Source organism: Rhizophagus irregularis, chromosome 21 (genome assembly GCF_026210795.1).
Source record: "Rhizophagus irregularis chromosome 21, complete sequence".
Taxonomy (NCBI): domain Eukaryota; kingdom Fungi; phylum Glomeromycota; class Glomeromycetes; order Glomerales; family Glomeraceae; genus Rhizophagus; species Rhizophagus irregularis.
Window position 1 is genome coordinate 3,678,184 of NC_089449.1, and position 21,268 is coordinate 3,699,451.

Sequence of the window (21,268 nt, forward strand, 5' to 3'; positions counted from 1 at the left end):
TGTAATATTTTGTTAAAATTTAAAATAAAAAAATTGAGGTTTTTTTTTTCAAAATGGATGACCAAAAGGGTGGGAATCTACAAAAAAAAGAGATAAATATTAGTATTAACATTTTATTAAAATTCAAAATAAAAAAAAACCAGTCTTTATATCTTTGAAATGGATAACTAAAAAGGTGAGAATTTATAAAAAAAAGATGAACATTAGTATTAATGTTTTATCAAAATTTAAAATAAATGAAATAGTCTTCTTTACCTTTGAAATAAGTAACTGGAAAGACAAATATCTATAAAAAAAAGAGATAAATATTAATATTAACATTTTATTAAAATTTAATAAAAAAACAATATTTTGAAGTTTTACCTTTAAAATGAATGACCAGGTAAAAGAAATTGAAGTTAAATCAACCTCAAAAATATATATATAGTATATATTAAAGATTAGCAGCTGATTATTAAACTTATTGATCTATTAGCATTCCAAAATAAATGATAAATTGATTTCTACTATATTTTACTGATACTTTTTATTAAGTTATTACAATATTAGATTACTGATAATTGTATTAAATTTCAATAATATATTTTTTAAGAATTGTATTATAATCATTAAAACATTAGTGAAATATTAGAAACTGATATGTGTATGATTTTTAAAATGGTTAATCAGTACTATATTAGAATCCTAATATTCATCTGATTGCTTATATCCTAATATCTCATCATTCGACCAGTATAAATTTAGGATTCTACTTACTTATAATAAAGGTCACTGTAAAAAATTGAACCTTTACTAATGATTTTTACCTTATTTTTTTCTTAAATTCTATTTGTTAATAGTATAGCAATATAACATAAAATTTCCTTTTATCCCTTAAACTGTTTTGCGAGCAAATTTGCCCGCAATTTCTAAATTAGAATAAATGACGCTATAAAAAATTCTTTAATTTTGGCCAGATCGTCACATAATTTTGCAGCCAAATTGATCTACATTCTGGCCATAAATTGTATGAGTTAGATATACAGTTGATCATTAAAATTGGATTGGAAATTAACCTGCAAAAATAGTATCGGAATTTTTATATAATAAAATTTAAACTTTTCTTACCATATTTTTTCTCTATTTGAATATTTATTATAACTTTTTATTTTTATTATAAAAATTTTGCATTATAATAAACAAAATAGAGATAAAAAAAATCAATTGTTATGAATTTATAATTAAAATGCATAATAAAATTTTCATTAAGGTTCTATATAAAGTTAAAATCCTACTTTTAAATATCAAAAATCATATTAACAAAAGTCGTTTCTCATACCAAATTCTACATATTCTATTAAGCTTTTATATAGCTACAATTAATTATCAATGAAATCGTCGAAGTTAAGTGCAAAGTTTTTTAAAATTTTGTGATTATCTTAAAATACAACTTTTGACCAATGGGTAATTTTCGATTTTCTAATATATAATTAATAAATGATAATAATTGCTGCACAATATATAATTTAAACTATTTTGGAAAAAAATTTTATTAAAATTGCTTTATTTTTCATAAAATTAGATGAGAGCTGAAATTTGGTAAAATTGCGGGCAAATTTGCCCGCAATTGCTTGCAGTTTAAGGGATAATAAAATCTGCAAAGAATTTTATATATGATTTTTAACTTAGGTCTAGGGGTGACCTATCTTATAAGTAAGCGGGATTTTGTAAATTTTCAATTTTACTATAAATTTAATTTTTATTTATTTTTAAAAATATTTATATTATTTAAAAAATTTTTTTTGATTAAATCAATATATATATTAGAAAATTTTTATTTATAACTTCCCATTAAATTCATAGGATGATTACTGTGACATATTATTATTTATTTTATTATTATATTACAATATATCAAAATTAATAATTTACAATATAATTATTGAAATTAGTAATATAAATAAGTATAGTAAATATTAGTTAATTACTGTTAAATTATTGAGTTATTTTACATGTTCTAACATTATGACCAATATTACCACATAATATGCAACAATAATCTCTATTTATAGCTTCTTTGTTTTTACCTTTCAACTATATTATTTAACATTTCAATTCATTTTTTTAAATTTTATATCAAAATATTTATTAACATTTCGAAATTTTTTATTGAAATGTTAAAGTGTTTCGAATTTTTAAATTCTTTTTTATTAAAATTTTAATAAATAATTTGAATTTTATATTTTAAATAAATAAAAAAAAAAAAATTTATTTCTGTGACAATTTTCTTGGCTCCTTTTAACAATTATTTTCATCTATTTATATAAAGAATTTAATTAAAAAATTTAATAACAATATTAATGTAAATACCTTCAACATCAATTCTTAAATGGATTCTGGAAGATCTTTAAAATCTAAAATTCTACTTGTATAAATTGCTTGAGGATGTATAGTATATGAGAGTGTATCAGTATTTGCTGTTAATGATGGTAAATTTTTATTAATTTCTTCAACTTCTTCAACTTGTTTACAGATCTCAGTATTTTCGTTATAAACAATTTCTCTCTTATAATCATAAAATAATCCAATCACTTCATCTGCTATAGGTCGTTTTAGAGGGTCATGATCTTAATCCTTGACAAATTTTAATAGCTAAGGTTCTGTCATGAGCAATATCATGATAAGGGGGTAATCCTATACAGAACTTCATATGCAATGATTCCAAATCCATAAATATCACTTTTTTGAGTATATTCTTTTCCTCTTAAAACTTCAGGAGCTACATAAGGTAAAACTCCATACGTATCGTTATTTTGAGCATTCATTGGTCGACATAATCCCAAATCAGTAATTTCAATCCTTTGATTGGATACACTTATCATATTTCCAGAATGAAAATCACGATGAATTAATTCTCGTTTATAAGACCAGATGACATCCATTGCAACATATCCAACTTTAGAATCCAATTCAGTGAACTAAAATTCTTATCTAAATACTGTCTTAAACTACCATTTATCCCATGTTGCATTATCATCATATATTCATTTTTTTCTGGATTTTTAGTAATACCATAGCAGCGAATCACTTCGCGACTTCCACCTAAATTCGCAATAACATGTGATTCAACCTGAAAAAAAAAAAATCACGTTAATTCAGTGCTAATTCAATTAAAAAATCGGAGAAAAAAGATATTTTACTTCTCTTAAAAATTCGGCTATATTATCTTGTGAGTTATATATACATTTTAAAACAACACGTTGATTTCGATATCCCAATAACTTATATATCCTTGTTTCCACTTTGCTTTATAGACGGTTCCAAAACCTCCTTTAGTTAAATATTCACATTTTCGAAGTCATTGTATTCAACCCACTCTATAACTTCATTTCCAAGGTTAGCCTTTAATTGTATATTGTGAGTAAATTTATCAATTGCCACTAGTCCAATTTTCCAAATCTTCTTGAAATCGTTTATAATAACATGACCGACACCAATTAGCAGCATTTTTAGGTTGTTTACATCCTTTACATAATCCAAATTCTTTATAACGTTCTTTTATTTCTTCATTCAATATTAGTTTATCCACTAACAATTCTTGTTCTTCGGTTAAGCGGGAACGGGAGAAATCTTTTATTTGTTCATATGCATCATCGCTAATCTAAAAGTGTAGTATATAAGAGTGCATTAGTATTGGATTGAGAGTGTATTTGATAAAATGAGATGTTTATAGAAACTCTTTTTCAGATTGGCTATTACACTATAACGTAACGTCATAACGTGTAATAAGTACAATGAAAAAAGCCTTGATCATCATTTGTGATATTCTTTCATATTACTAATGTTTTTAACCATTCGATCTGGCGGCCAAACAGGTGTTGATAGGGCGACATTAGATGCTGCTTTGGATTACAATAATACTATCACAAAAGATAATGTAAAAAAGTCCTTCTTTATTCATGTCACCGGTTGGTGTCCGAAGGGACGGCTTGCGGAAGACGGTTCAATTTCATTACGATACCCACTCATTGAAACACCCACCTCATTATATTCTGAAAGAACAGAATGGAACATCCGGGATGCAGATGCCACTATGGTTCTGCTTTTGTCCACCACGACGCCACCTGATCATGGAACAAACTTTACAATTGAAAAGGCTAATCAACTTCAAAAACCATCAAAAATTATTTTTCTTGATGATAATATCATAACAAACATTAATGAGGTTCTTTATTGGATAAATGTCAATAAAATCAAGACGCTAAACGTGGCTGGTTCAAGAGAAAGTAATTGTTCCGGAATTTACATCAAAGCATATGAATTCGTTAGTACCTTGTTGGAGAAAAGAAGGACAGAAGAATAAAAAATTATATCGATACTATAAAATATAGAGTAAATACAAAATAGTACTCCTATTTATTTTACCTTTTGACACGCAAATATCTCGAAACATTAGTAAATTATTATATAAATTACAAAAAAATTAACACGTGAAATATTTTCTCATTATGTACCTAATTGTAATCCCTCACTTCCGGTTATTGAGTAGTAGTTTTCGTTTATAAACTTGTGGCTTTCAACCAAAAGTCTTTTTGACTTTTACATAAAAATCAATGTTCGATTCATCATCCACATTAACAATTATCATGTCGTTTATACCCATAGAAGGCATCAGATTTACTAGAGGATTTTTTAATAAAATTACACGAATTACTCTAAACAAGAGAAATGAAGGAATTAAGAACAGATTAATGTTTTCTAAACAAATTATAAGAATTTGAGAGACTGATTTGATCACGCAGCAAGTAAATTTCAATTACATTAGTGAAATTTATTTAGTGTCAATATATTCATTTTACATTATAATTATTTCTTCAATCAAAATTTCAATCTCAATAATAGAAATAATAGCGTAATACTACGTATCAACTAATGTTATGCTATCTTTAACTTCCCTCTTTTCTCCACCTTCGTCTTTTCCTCATACAGTCCAAAGAATCATTGAACAATAAACAATCATTCAATCATAATATAATCTCTTTTTTTTATCCAACAAATTTGAATGTACAATTTAATATGTTTCGTGGGAAATGGAAAGTGTGAAATAAATCCTAATTCGGCACTGATGCAAAAATCATAAATAATGTGATATCAGCTTTGATGTGATGAAAAAAACGCATTTTATAATTTTAAATTTACCTGGATCTTAAAAAAAGCAAGTGTTTTTCCCTTCAGTGGAGAAGCTATCCAATCTTTATAACGAAAAAAAAAGCTCTCAAATAAATTTAATACATAGAATAATTGAAAAGGAGTACTTTGGCGAGTGTACTTGTCATCACTTCATAAATTATTGGTTGAAAAATATGTTAGTACTTATAGCGTCAATTAATCTTCTAGCGGATTTCCCATAAGATGGGATTGGGAGAATCCCATATCTCATCCCATATCTCACTTATTCCATCCTATTTGCCATAATTCCATTCCAATCCCATATCCCATATCCCACCCCATATTCCATTAATCTCATTTTTTTATTTTTATTTTTATTTTTAAATCACAAAGCGAACAGAGTTACAGTAAAAATTACAAGGACCATAAACTAGAATCTAAAGTAACTTATATGACTTAAAACTAAAACCCGACTGACCCTTTCGTAATCAGGGAAAGATGCACGGGATCGGGATACACCCTTTCCCGAACATACGAGGAATTAATCTTATACTGGTGTATATTGTATAACCTTATTCCCATTGGTCTATTAATCACGTGACATTACATACACATCCAAAAAAAAAGGAAAATTTTCTTCCCACAAATGAGATTGTTTTACAAATAGGCCAAAAAAGGATATTCTTACGCCGATCATATAATTCCGGCCAAAATTACAGCTCTGGTATTACAGGGTTTAAATTTCCTATCTTATATACCCTAATTTTAAGAATCTATTGAATTGGTTTTTGATAAAATTTATATCATTGGATTCATCTTGGTGAAAGAAATTTAATGGTTGTAATTGATTGAGTATCATAAAAAAGGTATGTTTTATATTATAAAAATAAATTTTTGTGTTATAAAATTATAATAAAAATGTTTATAATAAATAATATAAAATATTTTAAAACTTTATTTTAATTTATCCATAAAATAATATTAATATCTATAAAAATAATAAAAAAATTATCTATAATAATAAATAATAAAAATAAAAAACTAATCCAAATTATCAAAACAAAACTATACTAAACAAAAAGCCATTAGTTAAAGTAAAAAAAATCATATTAGAATTAATTTATTAATTAGTATCAATATCTACAATTAATTACAAATTAACTATAAATTAGAAAAATCAATTCTATTTATAGCTAATTTTATGATTAGTGGCAGATACTTATATTAATTAGAATTTTACTTTTATGATTTATTCTACTTTGATAAATAAAAGAACTAAAAAAAATTTCAATTTTTTAATATAATTTATTGTTCTTTCTAATATTTAACAGAAAATGGCTTGGTACTTAATAAAAAGGGCTTAAAATTTAATAAAAATGACTTTGAATTTGATAAAAAATGGTTAGTATTTAACAAAGTAGCTTAGTATTTAACAAAAAAAAAAGCTTAGTGTTTAACAAAATGGCTTTGTATTTAACAAAAAAATGCTTAGTAATTAAAAATGGCTTGATATTCAACAAAAAAGGACTTTCTTTAGTCCAATAATTAATTAATTACAGATTATATGATAGCCCAACAGGATAATATTTACAAATAATTAAATATACAAAAAAATTATAAAGGGATAAAAAATGTTAAAATATTATATTTGAAAAATTTATATTAAAAAAAAATCATGCAGTTCATAAATATTTTTTATATGTTTAAATGGGATTTGGGATGGGATGGGATGGGACTCCCATCCCATTTATTTGGGCGGCAAGTATAAGCGGATCTAAGCGTAACGAAAGTCCAAAATGCAATTAGAAATCTATAAAAATATTTTCATGTTATTTTTTTGTATTGATTTAAAATTCTAATAATAAATCTTATGAAAGAAATCGGACCAATTTAGCAAAAGCACACAAATTCTGTCTTCTGAGTTCAAAGATCCTATCTTAATTATTTGAAGTTCGAAGATAGTGTTTAAAATTTTCAGACATACAAGAGTTGATGTATGTCATTTTCTAGAATTTTTGTAAGATTTAAAACCATACTAACAGATATTAAATTTGCAAAAGGAATTTGAATCAAAGCCAAAGATGGTTTTTAAAAATACGCGTTTTAACCATTTAAGGTGTTAACGTTAACAATACAAGAATCTATAATTTGTGATTATCGGTTCAAGTTGAATATTCTATAATAGCCGGGATGATTATTTCCTTATTAAAGATTTTATTAATTCAAAATTTGTCTATTTAAAATACGTTTATCATTTAAACTTCGTATGAAATAAATATATTATAATTATTCACGATATCTTACATTTATATATCATCATTAAAAATTTCCCTCCCCTAAGAAGTAGAAAACATTTCACAAAAAAATTATAATATCGACCGGATCGCAATGTTTTCGCTTAGTTGGCTAAGCCGCTGTTTAAGGCTTAGCAAGAACAAACATTAATTTACATGATATGTGTATGCACTCGTATAATGAGAAAAATGTTTTGACTGGCATATGCACCCATGACTGAAGGTTTGAAAATTTTCTTTGACCATTCATTTATTATTTTGGACATTTACGCCAAAGTTTCCATAGTTGGCAAATTTACTAATTGAAATTTAGTTAGATAAATGATCGGTTTTTTTTGTATAACGCTTAATTAAGAAAGTCTTAAATGTAAAATTAATGTTTGAATAAGCTTCTATAAGATTCTTTTTCAAAAAAAAAAAAATCACGTTTATTTTGATTGGTTTGTCCGTTCCTTCCAATGAACTATAAGCGAATAAGATGGAAGAATGAATGTTGTTGAGTACACTCTAAACAAATTTAGAATTATTGATATTATGTATTTATTAAAGTTTTTTATCAAATAGGAAATTAACTTGTTTTACTTTTTCCGCTAATTTTTTGTGCCAATAATCTTTTAGGTTTATTTAATTAACCTTTTCTGAAAATATCAAAATATCAAAATATGCAACCAAATCAAAATTGTTATAATCATAATGATACCATGTGTAATTCGGGCAATTCAGTCAATAAATGGCACCTGGACTGGATTTATAATCAACCGTAACCGACCCCCTGCAAAGACTTTTGTTTTTCTCACCTTCATTTTTCGTATCTTATCCAAAGAAACATGTTGTTAAACATACGTATATTATTATTGTTGTTATTAATACTTTCGCTTTTATCAATATTTTCTGTTGCTAAAAAGACTATTACGGATTTACTTTATGAAGATAAAAGATTTAGTAATTTAGTTAGAGCTTTACAACGTACTAGAATTCTTCACGAAATTAATCGTTATGAATCTGCAACTTTATTCGCACCTGTAAATGAAGCTTTCGAGGACGACCCTCTTATGACCAGAGAACGTATGTTATATCATTTTCTTATTGAAGAAATTAAAGGAGAAGAACTTAGGAAGAATGGTCTGCTGTTAAATACTCGTTTGAATATGGGAGAAAAACTTAATACACTTGGACAAAAAGTTAAAGTTGAAGTTGAAAGTGATTCCAATATTGTCTATGTTGGTAATGGAAAAATTACAGAATTTGATAAAAAAGCAGATAACGGTGAGTGAATTATAAAATTTTTTTTTTTAAAAATTTAAATTGTGACTAATTAAATATACATTACTTTATATGAATCAAAGGAATTATTCATGTAATCAATGGAGTGTTGGATACTCCTGTGGACTTATGTAAGTGATATATAACTTTTGATCGACTATTTTTAATTTATTAAATTGATTTTTATATTCTTGTAGATACAACTTTGACTTCTATGGATCAACTTACAGTTTTTTCTGATTATCTTCGTATGAGAAAATTAGATGATTATTTATCAAATGAAAATCATATTACTATATTTGCTCCAACTAATGATGTCATAAAAAATCAATTAAAGTATCATGAAAGAGAGTATTTAATGGGAGAATGTGGTGGAGGTTTAGATGACTTGGATTTGTGGACTAAATATCACTTACATAATGATAGAGTTTTATACTCCGATTCATTTGAAAATGGGAATACAAATGGTTTGAAATTATTCTATTGATTTTTTTTTATAAGAAAAAATAATTTTTATATTAATTTTCCTTTTCATATAGTACCTACGGTACAAGGGGAACCGATAAAGGTTGAAAAAGACGAACAAGGTAACATGCGTGTTGCTGGTGGAAATGTAACTTTTAAAGATTTGTTGGCTGAAAATGGTACTAATTATTTAAATTTTAAACTTTAACTTTCCTTAACGTTATTATTATTAACATACTTTTTACTTTCATAATAGGTGTCATTCACGTTATTACTAATGTTGCAATACCAAAAGCTCTTCATTTCACAACACACAAGTACCTTTGTGGTTTGAAAGCTACAAAATTTGTAGCTTCAATTATAAAACATGGATTACAACATTATATAGAAGGTTCAAATGCATCATATACAATATTAGCGCCAAGAGATGATTCTTTAGATGAAAGTTTAACATTGAGATATCATATTTTAGAAGGGAAATATTTGCCTTCAGATTTAAAAGATGAAATGCTTGTTAAGTCTGAACTTAAAACTGAAGAATTAAGAAATCATAGACAAAGAGCTATTGTAAATTTAGTTCAAAAATGGGATAATAATGATAATGAAAGTATTCAGAGAACTGAAATTCAATTCAATGGGATTGGTGTAGTTGGTGAACCTGTTGAAATCGGAAATGATATTATTTATATATTATCAAATACAATGACACCACCACAACCTATTATAAAAATTCTCAGTAATGATAAACAATTGGCTTCAATGGGCACTTATATTATTATTAATAATATTGTACAGAAGGTTAGATCAGCTAAAGGTATTACAATGATCGCACCGTCTTCGGAAGCGTTTTCACAATTAGGATTAATTAATGCATATTTCTTACTTCATGAAGCAAAAGTTGATTTAAATTCCGTATTATTGCATCATATAATTAATGAAACAATATATAGTGAAGATATAACAGATGAAAAAACATATTATACAATGGGTGGCGATCCAGTTAAAGTTTATAAGAAAGACAATGATATATTTGTTAGTAATGCAAATTATACATCAAAAGTTAGTAGAAAAGATGTATTAACTTCAACAGGAGTATTACATGTACTTGACAAAGTTATATTTCCACCAACGTTACATATAACATTGGGTAAACTACTCAAAGGAATTAATGCTCAAACATTTTTAGAAATTGTTAAAGCGGCCAACTTAACTGACTTAGTACAAGATCCGTTAGAACCATATACAATATTAGCACCAACAGAAGGTGCATTTGAAAAAATTAATGTGACTAAGTTATTAGCAGATCCTGAGTTAGCAAGTAGATGGGCAAGATTGCATATAATACCAAAAAAATTGGATGAATTGAAGAATGGCGACGAAGTACCTACATTATTATCAAATGACGCTATATTAGTTATTAAAAAAGAGTTAGGAGGATCCTATTATAATATCGAAATAAAAGGTTATTGGAGTTTTAAAGAAAAAGCTAAATTGTTAAGTAGCGGTAGAACTTGGAATGGTGGTGCTGTTTATGAAATTGATAAGGTATTATTACCCGAACATGTTCAACAAATTGGTAGAACGTTTTCAGATATCATTATTGGTTTTGTATTATTCGGTTTTCTTGCTATGAGTGGTATTTATAGTTGGCACTTCTGGAATATTTGGAAAAGGGAAAATCAAGGCTATCGAGAAATCGAATCATAATTTTATTACTATTGAGATGCATAAAAATGTAAAAATTATGAACACTACGTCTTGCGTTTGCATCAAATGTTAATAGGTTATTGACATTGGAATTTTTGACATTGAAACGTTTCATTTTGATATTTAAATAATCACGTATTCATCTACACTTTTTATATTAAAACATTAAATAATAATAAATTTTATATTTTGAAATTATGACATCCTAATTTTTTTTTATCATATCGACTTTTTTTTTTGTAAATTTTATTTATTTTATTCATTTTTTTATTATTTTTATTTTTTGTTGTTTTTTTTTTATTAAATTATATTCCGTTACAATAAAATCCTAACCAATATTATTATTAAAGCGTCTTTGTGAATAAGCATATACTTACTTATTAACTTATGCAATAATAAATAAAAAATGTTAACTAATAATCCTGTTTTTTTTTATTAAAGGAAATTTCCTAATTCTTGATTCCTAATCAAATGGCAACCTTCTAAAAGTTCCTTCTCCCATATTTATTTGACTAGCACCAATAGCACTGGGAACTTTAATACCACAACAATCGGGAAATTCTTGACCAAAAGCATGCACATGATTATCGTCACATTCCAAGTCTTGTTCCTTTAATTCACTAGAACTTCCTTCAAAGTATATTAAACTTCCAAACATAAAATGTTGCATTATAGGCAATTTTCCAAGTACTTCTCCTTTATACATTTTAATCATTCCTTCACTAACTTTTTTCCATTCTTTAACTCCTATAAAAAAAAAGTTAGCAAATATCAATTGAATAAAAAATAATATTTTTTAGATTCTTGCCAGATATGTCATCCAACATCGGTGAATTCCAACGAAGAGATGCTGTTTTAACCTATATTAAATAAAAGTAAAATTTTTTTTATTTGGTTAACATTATTCCTCCTATAACTTAATTAAATAATTTAAGTTTGCTTTGTATATACCGAATTTATGAATTTTATACAGGCCAAATACATATATTCTTTAGAAAATTCGTCAACGACATCCTTATCATGAATCGACTTCGGCTTGATATATTTATGCCCTAAAACAAAATAAAAAGAAAGATAAACAAACAAGTCTTTTTTCATTTTATTCGATAAATATATTATTACCTATTAATTGAGCTGATCCAAACATGAATGGTAAAAAGTGATAATCATCTAATCCCCAAACTCCGTGAGACCCAGCCGGTTCAAGCCAATATTTAAATTGAAGGTTTCTCATAACATCTATATATCTTTTTTAAATTAGAAAAATATACTCGATTTTAACAATTTTTTTTTTTTAAAAAAAAAGTATTTATTTTAAATATAATATATTTAATACTAACTTTTGAAAGACTCTTAATACAATAGATGTATAATCATCTGGTCCAATCAAACCCAATTTTTCAAAACATAATCTATAAATATTGAAAAATAACATGAAATAATTTTATTAAATGATTTTTAAATTAAAGATATACTTACAACCAAGCTATGAAATTAGCTTCATGGCCCGTTCCATAATCTATCCTTTTTTGATCTCCCCAGCTTTCCATGAAATATCGTGAAACTTCTTTAACCGCTTCTGGAGGTAACGAAAAGATTTCATGAAGTTCTTCTGCATTCTACAAGTTGGTTAAATAACGAAATGAAATTATTGCCAATTGGAAAAACTTTAACAAATCGATCAAAATAATATTAATTACATTAGCAATCCGACTATAGAAGACTTTGAAAGCCGGATTCCCAAATCTACTCTTTTCATTTTGTACAGGTGGTATCTCTTCACAATAGGTATTCGCTTTATCTAAAAGTTCCAGCATTTTCGACAAAGTCTATATTTATTATAATAATAAATACATAAACTATATTCAATTAAACCTTAAAAAAAAAAATGTTAAAACATACCGGAGAAATAAAGCATTCAGTACTTAAAGATAATCCTTTAACTGAATTATTTAACCTCTCAGTAAAACCAACATAATCATTATATGCGTCAGATTCCCGAAATTTTTCGAGATCGTCTTTGGTGAGTATTTGTCGTTTTGGGACCATAAAGGTTAAAGTAGTAGCAGCCATTTCTATATCACAGAAAGAAAGTAACCAGAAATATAAAAAAAGCTTTCATAACAATTATCAATGTGATAAACTGCCGTTTTTTGACTAATCATGACTCAACACATGAGTTAAAGATTATTGGACGATCAATCCTATTAAATAAAGGATGTTTATTTCGCGTTCTTTTCTTTCAAAGTTCAAACAACTTCCTTTTCGCTATTCAAATTGTTTTCACATTTCAAAAATGGCGCAAACCGGTACAAACAGTAATATTAATTGGCCCGCTTCTAAAGTACGTTCTACTTTTATTTCGTACTTTGAATCAAAAGGTCATAAATATATACCTTCCTCCTCAACCATTCCTTTTGAGGATCCTACTTTATTATTTGCTAATTCTGGAATGGCTCAATTTAAATCAATATTTTTGGCTACTGTTGATCCAAGTTCTGACTTTGGTAAACTGAAAAGAGCGACTAACAGTCAAAAATGTATTCGTGCAGGTATAAATTTCAAAATTATATCATTCGTGCAAGATTATGATTTAGATGAATTATTCAGTGTTAATGGAATCCCAATTTAATTCGCAATGTACCATAGGTGGTAAACATAATGATTTAGAAGACGTTGGAAAAGATGTGTATCATCACACATTTTTTGAAATGTTGGGAAATTGGTCATTCGGTGATTATTTTAAGGTGTGAATCAATTTTTAAAGTTAAGATTTTTAATAGAATATAATTATTGTTTGAATTGTTATTTCACTGGGTTGATCTTTGTGTTTAAATTACAATCTTTAGAAAGAGGCTATCATTATGGCATGGGAGCTTTTAACAGAAGTATATGGACTTCCTAAAGAACGCCTTTATGTAACTTATTTTGAGGGTGACGAAAAATTGGGATTACCTGCTGATTTAGAAGCAAAGCAATTATGGTTGGATGTTGGAGTAGAAGAAAAAATGCTGATCCGTGGAAATTCGAAAGATAATTTTTGGGGTAAATTAATTTATCATAGATGTTCTTAAGATATATATTTATAAAATCTCCGTTAATTTGTTATTACATTGGTTGCATAGAAATGGGTGAAACAGGGCCATGTGGACCATGTTCTGAAATTCACTTTGATCGTATCGGTGATCGGGATGCTTCTCATTTGGTTAATAAAGATGATCCAGATGTACTTGAAATCTGGAATCTTGTATTTATGGAATTTAATCGCGAATCGGATGGCTCACTTCGTCCGCTACCTAATAAAAATATTGATACTGGAATGGGATTAGAACGTGTCGTCTCATGTTTGCAAAGTAAACTTTCAAACTATGATACAGACCTTTTCTTGCCCGTATTTAATAAAATACAAGATTTAACTGGTGCTAGACCTTATTCTGGCAAAGTAGGGACAGATGATATAGATGGTATAGATATGGCTTATCGCGTCATTGCAGATCACGTGAGGACTTTGACTTTCGCTATTGCTGATGGTGGTGTACCAAGCAATGAGGGACGTGGTTACGTCTTAAGACGAATTTTAAGACGTGGTGCACGTTACGCTCGTAAGAAATTTAATGTACAAATTGGTCATTTCTTTTCCAACTTAGTTGATACTGTTGTGAATGAAATGGTATGTATTATGAATTTTAAGCTAGATGTAAACATTATAATTAAACTTATTTATTTCAGGGAGAAGTGTTCCCTGAAATAACACAACGTGTCAATGATATTAAAGAAATTCTTGATGAAGAGGAGGAGTCATTCTCTCGAACTTTAGATCGCGGAGAAAAACTTTTTGATACATATCTCCAGAAAGCTAAGCAATCTAATGCTGAGGTACTTCCTGGATCTTATGTATGGCGATTATATGACACATATGGATTCCCTGTTGATTTGACGCGTCTAATGGCTGAGGAAAATGGGCTTAAAGTTGATGAACAAGAATTTTTAAAAGAACAAGAAAAAGCTAAAACATTAAGTCGTAACGCCCGTGCTTCCGGCGGTGACAGTCAGGAAGTTGTTGCATTAGACATGCATGACCTCGCGAAAATTGAAAAAGAGAAAATTGTGTCAATAACTGATGATTCTTTCAAATATCGTACGTATCCAAACAAAAAAATTTATTATACTTAATAATTTATATATAGTATTAAGATCATATTAATTTTTTCAGTAAGCGGCAATATTGACGCTACAGTTAAAGCCATTTTATATAATCATACATTCTCTCGGTCTACGAGTGACATACCTCCTGGTAAAAATTTTGGTATCCTCCTAGATCGCACAAATTTTTATTCGGAACAAGGAGGTCAACAATATGATACCGGCTCTATTACTATTGATGGACAAGCTGAATTCGTAGTTGAAAATGTGCAAATGTTTGGTGGTTATGTCTTGCATATTGGTTATCTTAAATATGGCAACTTAAACGTTAACGATGAAATAATTGCCAATTATGATGAAGTAAGGAACAAATTTAAGTCTCCCTTAATTTTATTAAAAGATATTTATATTTATTTTACTTTTTAGTTAAGACGATGGCCGTTGAGAAATAATCATACTGCTACACATATTCTCAACTATGCGTTACGTGAAGTTCTTGGTAACAATATCGACCAAAAGGGATCTCTTGTTGCCCCAGAAAAATTAAGATTTGATTTTTCATATAAAGTAACAATTTATTATTAATTATTTACGTCATCATTAGAGTAATCAATTAATTTAACTTTCTTAAAATAGAAAAGTGTCACGAACAATGAGCTTGTCAAAATTGAATCAATTTCAAACAAATTTATAAAGAAAAATCAAAAAGTATATTCAAAAGATGTTCCATTACCGGTTGCCAAAGCCATACATGGCCTTCGTGCTGTGTTTGGTGAAGTTTATCCAGATCCTGTAAGGGTTGTATCTATTGGTTACGATGTTGAAGATATTGTAAAAGATGTATCAAGTCCTAAATGGGGAGAAACTTCAATAGAATTTTGTGGCGGAACGTAAGTTTAACAATCTATATACAATTTAAAATGTTATATTTAAAATCCTATATGTAAAAAGGTTTTTTAAAATTTTATTTTCACTTTTGATTAGACATGTAGCAAAAACTGGTGATATCAAGCATTTCACTATTCTGGAAGAATCAGGTATCGCCAAGGGAATTCGTAGAATTGTCGCTGTTACGGGCGAAGAGGCTCAACAGGTTAATTAATATTTACTTTTATTATTTTTTCAATTTTTTAAATTCTCGCAAAAAAAGAAAAATAAAATAAAATAAAATAAATTTTGTAGGCTCAAAGAATTTCTGAAGAATTTCAGACAAAAATTGATTCGATTTCAAAATTAAAAGGTGTAGAACTAGATAATGCGTTAAAGTCGATAACCAAAGAACTTGATGCATCAAATATATCCGCTCTTAAAAAGTCAGAATTCCGTGAGAAAATTCAAGGTCTTAAGAAAGCTTTTGCGGAGGCTGATAAAGCTCAAAAAGCTGCTCAAACAAAAGAGGTTAGTTGAATCTATAATTTATTAATACATTCAATTATTATTTTGAAAGTATTAAAGTATTTAAACTTTTCTAGGCTGTAGACGCGATAAATACATATTTTAATCAAAATCCGGATATTCCATATCTAGTCAAAAAATTGGATGTTGAAACAAAAGCTATCGCAAATGCTATCGCTCATGTTAAGACTAATTTAAAAGACAAAGCTTTATATATTTTCTCGGTTGATGAAAGTTCTGGTAGGATAACTCATTCTTGTTGTGTAGGCAAAATTTTAACTGAAAAAGGGTTAAAAGCTAGTGAATGGGCTAAAACTGTTTCGGAAACCGTTGGGGGAAAGGTAAATTCTGGTTTTTTTATCTTTTGATTTATTAATCTTAAATTATTAATTTAATTTTTTTCTATAGTCTGGAGGTAAAGATGATTCTGCTCAAGGAAGTGGATCAAATATTGATAAACTTGATGAAGCAATAAAGGTTGCTGAACAATTTGCCAAACTTCAAGTTGCGTCATAAAACTTATTTATTAATATAATAATAATAGAGATAATTTATTATATTGTAAAAGAATTAAAAGAATTAAAAGAATTCGAATTGTAAAATAAAATATCTTGCTAATATTTTTTATATGACGGAATTTATACTATTCCGACAATGAAATCAAAATTACGCAGAAATAAATCACTTGATTTAACAGCTCGTTAAAAGATATAAGTTACTATGCTAAATTTGACTTCTTGCCATCACCAGTGATGTTCAATGGACCAATTCTGCAATAAAAATTATTGGAAGTTTTCAATACAAATCTATTGAGGTCTAAACATGATTTAAAAGTTTTTCCATTTGATGGAACTATATATCCACGCATAAACGAAAAATTATAAAGTTAAACCTTCTACAACGTGACAAAGACGACACGTTTGCCTAACGGGAAGTCTTAACAGTACAAATAAAGAAGATTTAATCAATTATGACCATGGTAGTTGGTATAAAAAAAAACGAACAAAACACAATTAAGAAACTAGAAACTAATGCATCAAAAATATATCAGCTCTTCCAAGCAAGCTATGCCAGAATTAAAACGGAACCTATTTCACAGAACGCGTAATTATTACAAGAAGCAACTTCGTTAACGAACACGGAATCTTTCATTTATTAATCAATGTCTTGTAGATTTATAAAAAATATAAAATTTATCAATGTACGTATTCTATAAGGTGGGTTTCATTCTCAGAAAAAAAAAATGTCTTAAGAAAGCTCGCTCAAGCAAAGTAATATATCAACATATTCAAAAATATACCAAAATATTAAAAAGTAATTAATTTAGCCCGGCAAAAATTGGATATTGAAACAAAAGATATATTTTTATATATATTAAAAGAACTGGTAAGATTACTCAAGTCTTAGTTGCGTGGGTAAAATTTCAACTAAAAAAGAAAAAAACGCTTTAAAAGCTAGTTAGGGAAAAGTAAATTCTGTTTGTTCTTAACTTTTTAATTTATTATTAATTACATAGACTGACCGCTCAATGGAACGAACTTAGGAAATAAAGTTTGCTGACAAAACTTCAAGTTACTCATTAATAATATAATAATAATAATAGAGAGATTTATTTATATTATAGTGAACTCAAATTGTTAGAATATCTTGCTAAAACTATACAGCTCGTTAAAAGTAATTTATATGTCAAGTATTACCACAACTTGCAATCTAACTTTTGTTGAAAGTTTTTCCACTGGATGAACCGTGTTTCTCTATCCCTTAAGATTCATTATCAGGATCACCACATTGTCCAATCCAAATATCTGTGGAAGTTTTTCCACTGGATGAACCCAATTTCTCTATTTCTTGGACTACATCCATACCTAAACGAAAAAAAAAGATTAACAAAGAAAGAAAAGGAAACGTCAAGTTAAGGGAAGCTAATTAAAGGACACAAACCGTCTATAACGTGCCCAAAGACTACATGTTTGCCATCTAGCCAGGGAGTCTTAACAGTACAAATAAAGAATTGAGATCCATTGGTATTAGGACCAGCGTTAGCCATGGAAAGGATACCTGGTCCAGTGTGCTTCAAAGTAAAGTTTTCATCGGCAAATTTTTCACCATAGATTGACTTTCCGCCAGTACCATTTCCTTTAGTAAAATCACCCCCTTGAATCATAAATTGAGGTATAACTCGATGGAATTTGCATCCGTTGAAACCATATCCCTTTGCGTGAGTACACAAGGAATAAAAATTTTCCGCTGTAGATTTTGGTTTAAGACAAATTAGAAAGAGATATTTGTTAATGCACAAAATGCGTAATTTTTTTTTTACCTGTTTTTGGAACAACATCCTTCCTAAGTTCAAATGTGATTTTCTAAAAAGAAATAATGCGTTTACTAGAGTGTAAATAGTGTAAATACAAAATAAGCTTAAAGTCAAAAAAATATCTTACACCCATCCACACCCCATCTTTCGAATTATTTATATCCCCCTTATAAACCTGAAAGTAAACTTTTGGATTTGCCATTGTTGACAGAGTTCTAAGAGAAGTAGTTTGTACAGTTCGTATAGCATTAAAAAAAGTAGAAGTGCGTAAAAAACATACACCAACCATTATTGCGAAAAAAAAAATAATTTTTTTATATAATACTTACAAATTCCTTTTTTTTCGCAAAAAAAAAAAAAAAAAAAAATCGAGAGGATGATGGATTTTATAGTTTCTGATTATCAAAAAAAGATTACCCGAAATTTTCCGTTTACGTTTGTGAAAATTTTTTTTCGTGGGGCGGTCTGTGTCTAGTTAAAAAAAAAAAGTTTATTTAAGAAATTTTCCCACACAAAGTAACTATATGAAAATTTGTATTACTTTGTTTATGGCACACAAATACAAAAATGAAAAAATGGTGTCAAGTTCACGAGTTATGGTTGGATAAGATGAGCTATCTACATATAATTATTCTTGTTTCCCTGATCTTCTTCAGGTGAAAAAATTACGATACTGATGATACTGATAGAAGTTTCTAGTAATTTGAAACATTGAAAATATAGAATAAACATGCATGACTTTTCTGAAATTAAAACCTGTGCAATACATGTTTTTATAGGATCTGCAATGTGATAAAATTCGTCTATTAAATATATTTAGTCCGAGGAAAGTTATTCATATTGAGATGGTTAAACTTTAAATATGACGGTAGTATATAAACTAATATTAAATAAAGGAATAAAAGAACGTTAATAAAATTTGAGTTATTTAAAAGTAAACAGCCTAAATTGGGGACAAATTTTGAAAATGTTGAATATTTGGTCAATAGAGGATTTAAATTACAATTTATAGAAGACTAAAAGATTTGTTTTATAGGTCACAGAATTGCTGAATTTAAAAAATGCTATTTAAGCGCTAAATATATTGCGTTGTGAATGTTGTGAATTAAGAAAGTAAGTATTTCTTTCAAATAAATAACTAAGTCATGAATGAGACTAATAAATTATGATTGTGGTGTAACCATGTAACGGGTTTTTTTATATATATACAAATAATGGTAAATTAATTACTAATAGGGATTGATCAACAATAATAACATAATATTATATCAAGCAGTAGTATAAATTCTATTCATAAATTCAAATAATATTTCTTCAACGCACATTGCAACCATCATAATAACCATAACCACAACACATAAATATAATTCAACCATAAAACCAAATTTCTTTTTATACCACCAATACATTAAGAAACCAACTGCATTTATAATACAACCTGTTAATAATGAACCAACTATAATTGCTATATTAAATAATTTGGGTTTATTATTATTATCAACTTTATGTAATGATGTTGGGGTTGGATTTTCTATTAAAGGTTTTCCTGATTTCAAATCAGGTAATGAAGACATAATAACAGTTGAAGTGGTAACAGAAGTAAGATAAATTGTTGAAGTTACTGTTGAAGTTTTTGTTAAAATTAAATTTGAACATTCTGATTTTATTAATGGTAATTGTTCAAATGATCCTATTTAAGAAATTTATAATGTAAATATAATGTAAATATATAATATCTGATAATGTATATAAAATATATGTAAATTATTACTATACCTTTATTAATAAATAAAATTAAAAAAATAAATATAAATCCAATTTTTTTATACATAATTTTCGTTTCAACTTTTTTTTCAAAAAGAAAAAAAAGGATTTAGAAAGTTATGTCATGTTTAAATATTCCCTTTTGAATCACAAAATCTTACGTATTACAAACATCAAACTACCATTCGGATTGCTTTTGTTTCTATCAAATGACTACTGTATTAGATCATTATTAATTAAAATCATGTGATTATTTGATTTCACACTCCGCAGAAAATTTTTTTTGTGATGTAATCAATGATTTCTTTGAAACACTCCGTCTTTTTTTTTTTGATAATCTTCTATTTACGTTTTAGTTTTTTGCCTTTTGGCGTCAAAATATTTCACATGTTGTGGGATATCAATATTCATATCTACTGTTACTCGACTATTCGGCTATATTTATTTAAATGATTGAATCTTTAGTAACTTCTTTAGTTTAAGGACTACTAGTATTATGATTATATTAACTAATCATTTAAAAAATATTAGGTCTTTCAAAAAAAAATACATTTTTTTTATCTTCCTTTAATTACTCTAGGTTCATAATTGACAATGTTTATATGTACGGTAGCAGTTCCGGATGAAAATCATCCTTCCAATCTTAAACTTAAGACTTGATTTTGAACTAAACAAGAATATGAAGAATTGATTTTCTTGATTATGATTGGACTTTTTACAAGAAATCTAGTAGTCTTCACGATGATCTGGGCTAAATAATTTTTGACATAATTCT

The 21,268-nt window shown here is 27.4% G+C and overlaps 8 protein-coding genes across 9 annotated transcripts; 3 read left to right on the plus strand and 5 right to left on the minus strand.

Annotated features, from left to right (window-relative positions):
- Positions 1-2,364: 2,364 nt before the first annotated feature.
- On the minus strand, positions 2,365-3,486 carry OCT59_014204 (uncharacterized protein; the record flags this gene model as incomplete). The annotated part of the gene is made up of 4 exons (XM_066142017.1): positions 2,365-2,579; positions 2,908-3,109; positions 3,180-3,285; positions 3,356-3,486. The coding sequence occupies 4 exons, from the start codon at positions 3,484-3,486 to the stop codon at positions 2,365-2,367; spliced, it is 654 nt and encodes a 217-aa protein (XP_066002086.1).
- Positions 3,487-3,798: 312 nt separating this feature from the next.
- Positions 3,799-5,012, plus strand: OCT59_014205 (uncharacterized protein). Its single transcript, XM_025325746.2, has 2 exons — positions 3,799-4,784; positions 4,882-5,012. The coding sequence occupies exon 1, from the start codon at positions 3,821-3,823 to the stop codon at positions 4,340-4,342; it is 522 nt and encodes a 173-aa protein (XP_025179637.1). The 5' UTR covers positions 3,799-3,820; the 3' UTR covers positions 4,343-4,784; positions 4,882-5,012.
- A 38-nt stretch (positions 5,013-5,050) lies between these two features.
- Positions 5,051-5,490, minus strand: OCT59_014206 (uncharacterized protein; the record flags this gene model as incomplete). Its single annotated transcript, XM_066142018.1, has 3 exons — positions 5,051-5,101; positions 5,179-5,317; positions 5,432-5,490. 3 exons carry the CDS (start codon positions 5,488-5,490, stop codon positions 5,051-5,053), a joined length of 249 nt encoding a protein of 82 aa, XP_066002087.1.
- Positions 5,491-8,269: 2,779 nt separating this feature from the next.
- OCT59_014207 (uncharacterized protein) lies at positions 8,270-11,084 on the plus strand (the record flags this gene model as incomplete). The annotated part of the gene is made up of 5 exons (XM_025316813.2): positions 8,270-8,708; positions 8,789-8,836; positions 8,903-9,172; positions 9,245-9,349; positions 9,427-11,084. 5 exons carry the CDS (start codon positions 8,270-8,272, stop codon positions 10,875-10,877), a joined length of 2,313 nt encoding a protein of 770 aa, XP_025179636.1. The 3' UTR covers positions 10,878-11,084.
- Positions 11,085-11,167: 83 nt separating this feature from the next.
- Positions 11,168-13,000, minus strand: OCT59_014208 (uncharacterized protein). The gene is made up of 8 exons (XM_025316812.2): positions 12,780-13,000; positions 12,578-12,706; positions 12,357-12,496; positions 12,218-12,289; positions 12,000-12,124; positions 11,829-11,929; positions 11,686-11,737; positions 11,168-11,624 (listed from the first exon to the last, which is right to left on the minus strand). The coding sequence occupies exons 1-8, from the start codon at positions 12,948-12,950 to the stop codon at positions 11,341-11,343; spliced, it is 1,074 nt and encodes a 357-aa protein (XP_025179635.1). The 5' UTR covers positions 12,951-13,000; the 3' UTR covers positions 11,168-11,340.
- A 173-nt stretch (positions 13,001-13,173) lies between these two features.
- On the plus strand, positions 13,174-17,118 carry OCT59_014209 (uncharacterized protein; the record flags this gene model as incomplete). The annotated part of the gene is made up of 12 exons (XM_025316811.2): positions 13,174-13,429; positions 13,527-13,624; positions 13,727-13,922; positions 14,003-14,547; positions 14,607-15,015; positions 15,091-15,380; positions 15,447-15,587; positions 15,657-15,910; positions 16,005-16,113; positions 16,203-16,418; positions 16,493-16,756; positions 16,824-17,118. 12 exons carry the CDS (start codon positions 13,174-13,176, stop codon positions 16,929-16,931), a joined length of 2,886 nt encoding a protein of 961 aa, XP_025179634.1. The 3' UTR covers positions 16,932-17,118.
- Positions 17,119-17,223: 105 nt separating this feature from the next.
- OCT59_014210 lies at positions 17,224-19,076 on the minus strand. 2 transcript variants are annotated; one of them, XM_066142019.1, is made up of 5 exons: positions 19,059-19,076; positions 18,857-18,944; positions 18,736-18,778; positions 18,357-18,662; positions 17,224-18,280 (listed from the first exon to the last, which is right to left on the minus strand). In XM_066142019.1, exons 2-5 carry the CDS (start codon positions 18,929-18,931, stop codon positions 18,177-18,179), a joined length of 528 nt encoding a protein of 175 aa, XP_066002088.1. In that variant the 5' UTR covers positions 18,932-18,944; positions 19,059-19,076; the 3' UTR covers positions 17,224-18,176. The 2 variants fall into 2 exon arrangements, with proteins under 2 accessions (XP_066002088.1, XP_025179633.1); XM_025316810.2 differs by having other exon boundaries at positions 18,857-19,072.
- Positions 19,077-19,779: 703 nt separating this feature from the next.
- On the minus strand, positions 19,780-20,604 carry OCT59_014211 (uncharacterized protein). The gene is made up of 2 exons (XM_025316809.2): positions 20,506-20,604; positions 19,780-20,419 (listed from the first exon to the last, which is right to left on the minus strand). Exons 1-2 carry the CDS (start codon positions 20,558-20,560, stop codon positions 19,998-20,000), a joined length of 477 nt encoding a protein of 158 aa, XP_025179632.2. The 5' UTR covers positions 20,561-20,604; the 3' UTR covers positions 19,780-19,997.
- Positions 20,605-21,268: the final 664 nt, after the last annotated feature.

Excerpts from the sequence above, each read along its gene's own strand:
- OCT59_014205 (XM_025325746.2), top strand. The coding sequence starts at position 3,821 with ATGTTTTTAACCATTCGATCTGGCGGCCAAACAGGTGTTGATAGGGCG.
- OCT59_014208 (XM_025316812.2), bottom strand. The coding sequence starts at position 12,950 with ATGGCTGCTACTACTTTAACCTTTATGGTCCCAAAACGACAAATACTC. Across the intron at positions 12,125-12,217 it reads GTATTAAGAGTCTTTCAAAA|ATATATAGATGTTATGAGAA; the intron begins GTTAGTATTAAA and ends AATTTAAAAAAG. Across the intron at positions 11,625-11,685 it reads GATGTTGGATGACATATCTG|GAGTTAAAGAATGGAAAAAA; the intron begins GCAAGAATCTAA and ends TTTTTTTTATAG.
- OCT59_014210 (XM_025316810.2), bottom strand. The coding sequence starts at position 19,018 with ATGGTTGGTGTATGTTTTTTACGCACTTCTACTTTTTTTAATGCTATA. Across the intron at positions 18,663-18,735 it reads GGATGTTGTTCCAAAAACAG|CGGAAAATTTTTATTCCTTG; the intron begins GTAAAAAAAAAA and ends CAAAATCTACAG. Across the intron at positions 18,281-18,356 it reads CTTTGGGCACGTTATAGACG|GTATGGATGTAGTCCAAGAA; the intron begins GTTTGTGTCCTT and ends TTTTTCGTTTAG.
- OCT59_014211 (XM_025316809.2), bottom strand. The coding sequence starts at position 20,560 with ATGTATAAAAAAATTGGATTTATATTTATTTTTTTAATTTTATTTATT. Across the intron at positions 20,420-20,505 it reads AATTTTATTTATTAATAAAG|GATCATTTGAACAATTACCA; the intron begins GTATAGTAATAA and ends TTTCTTAAATAG.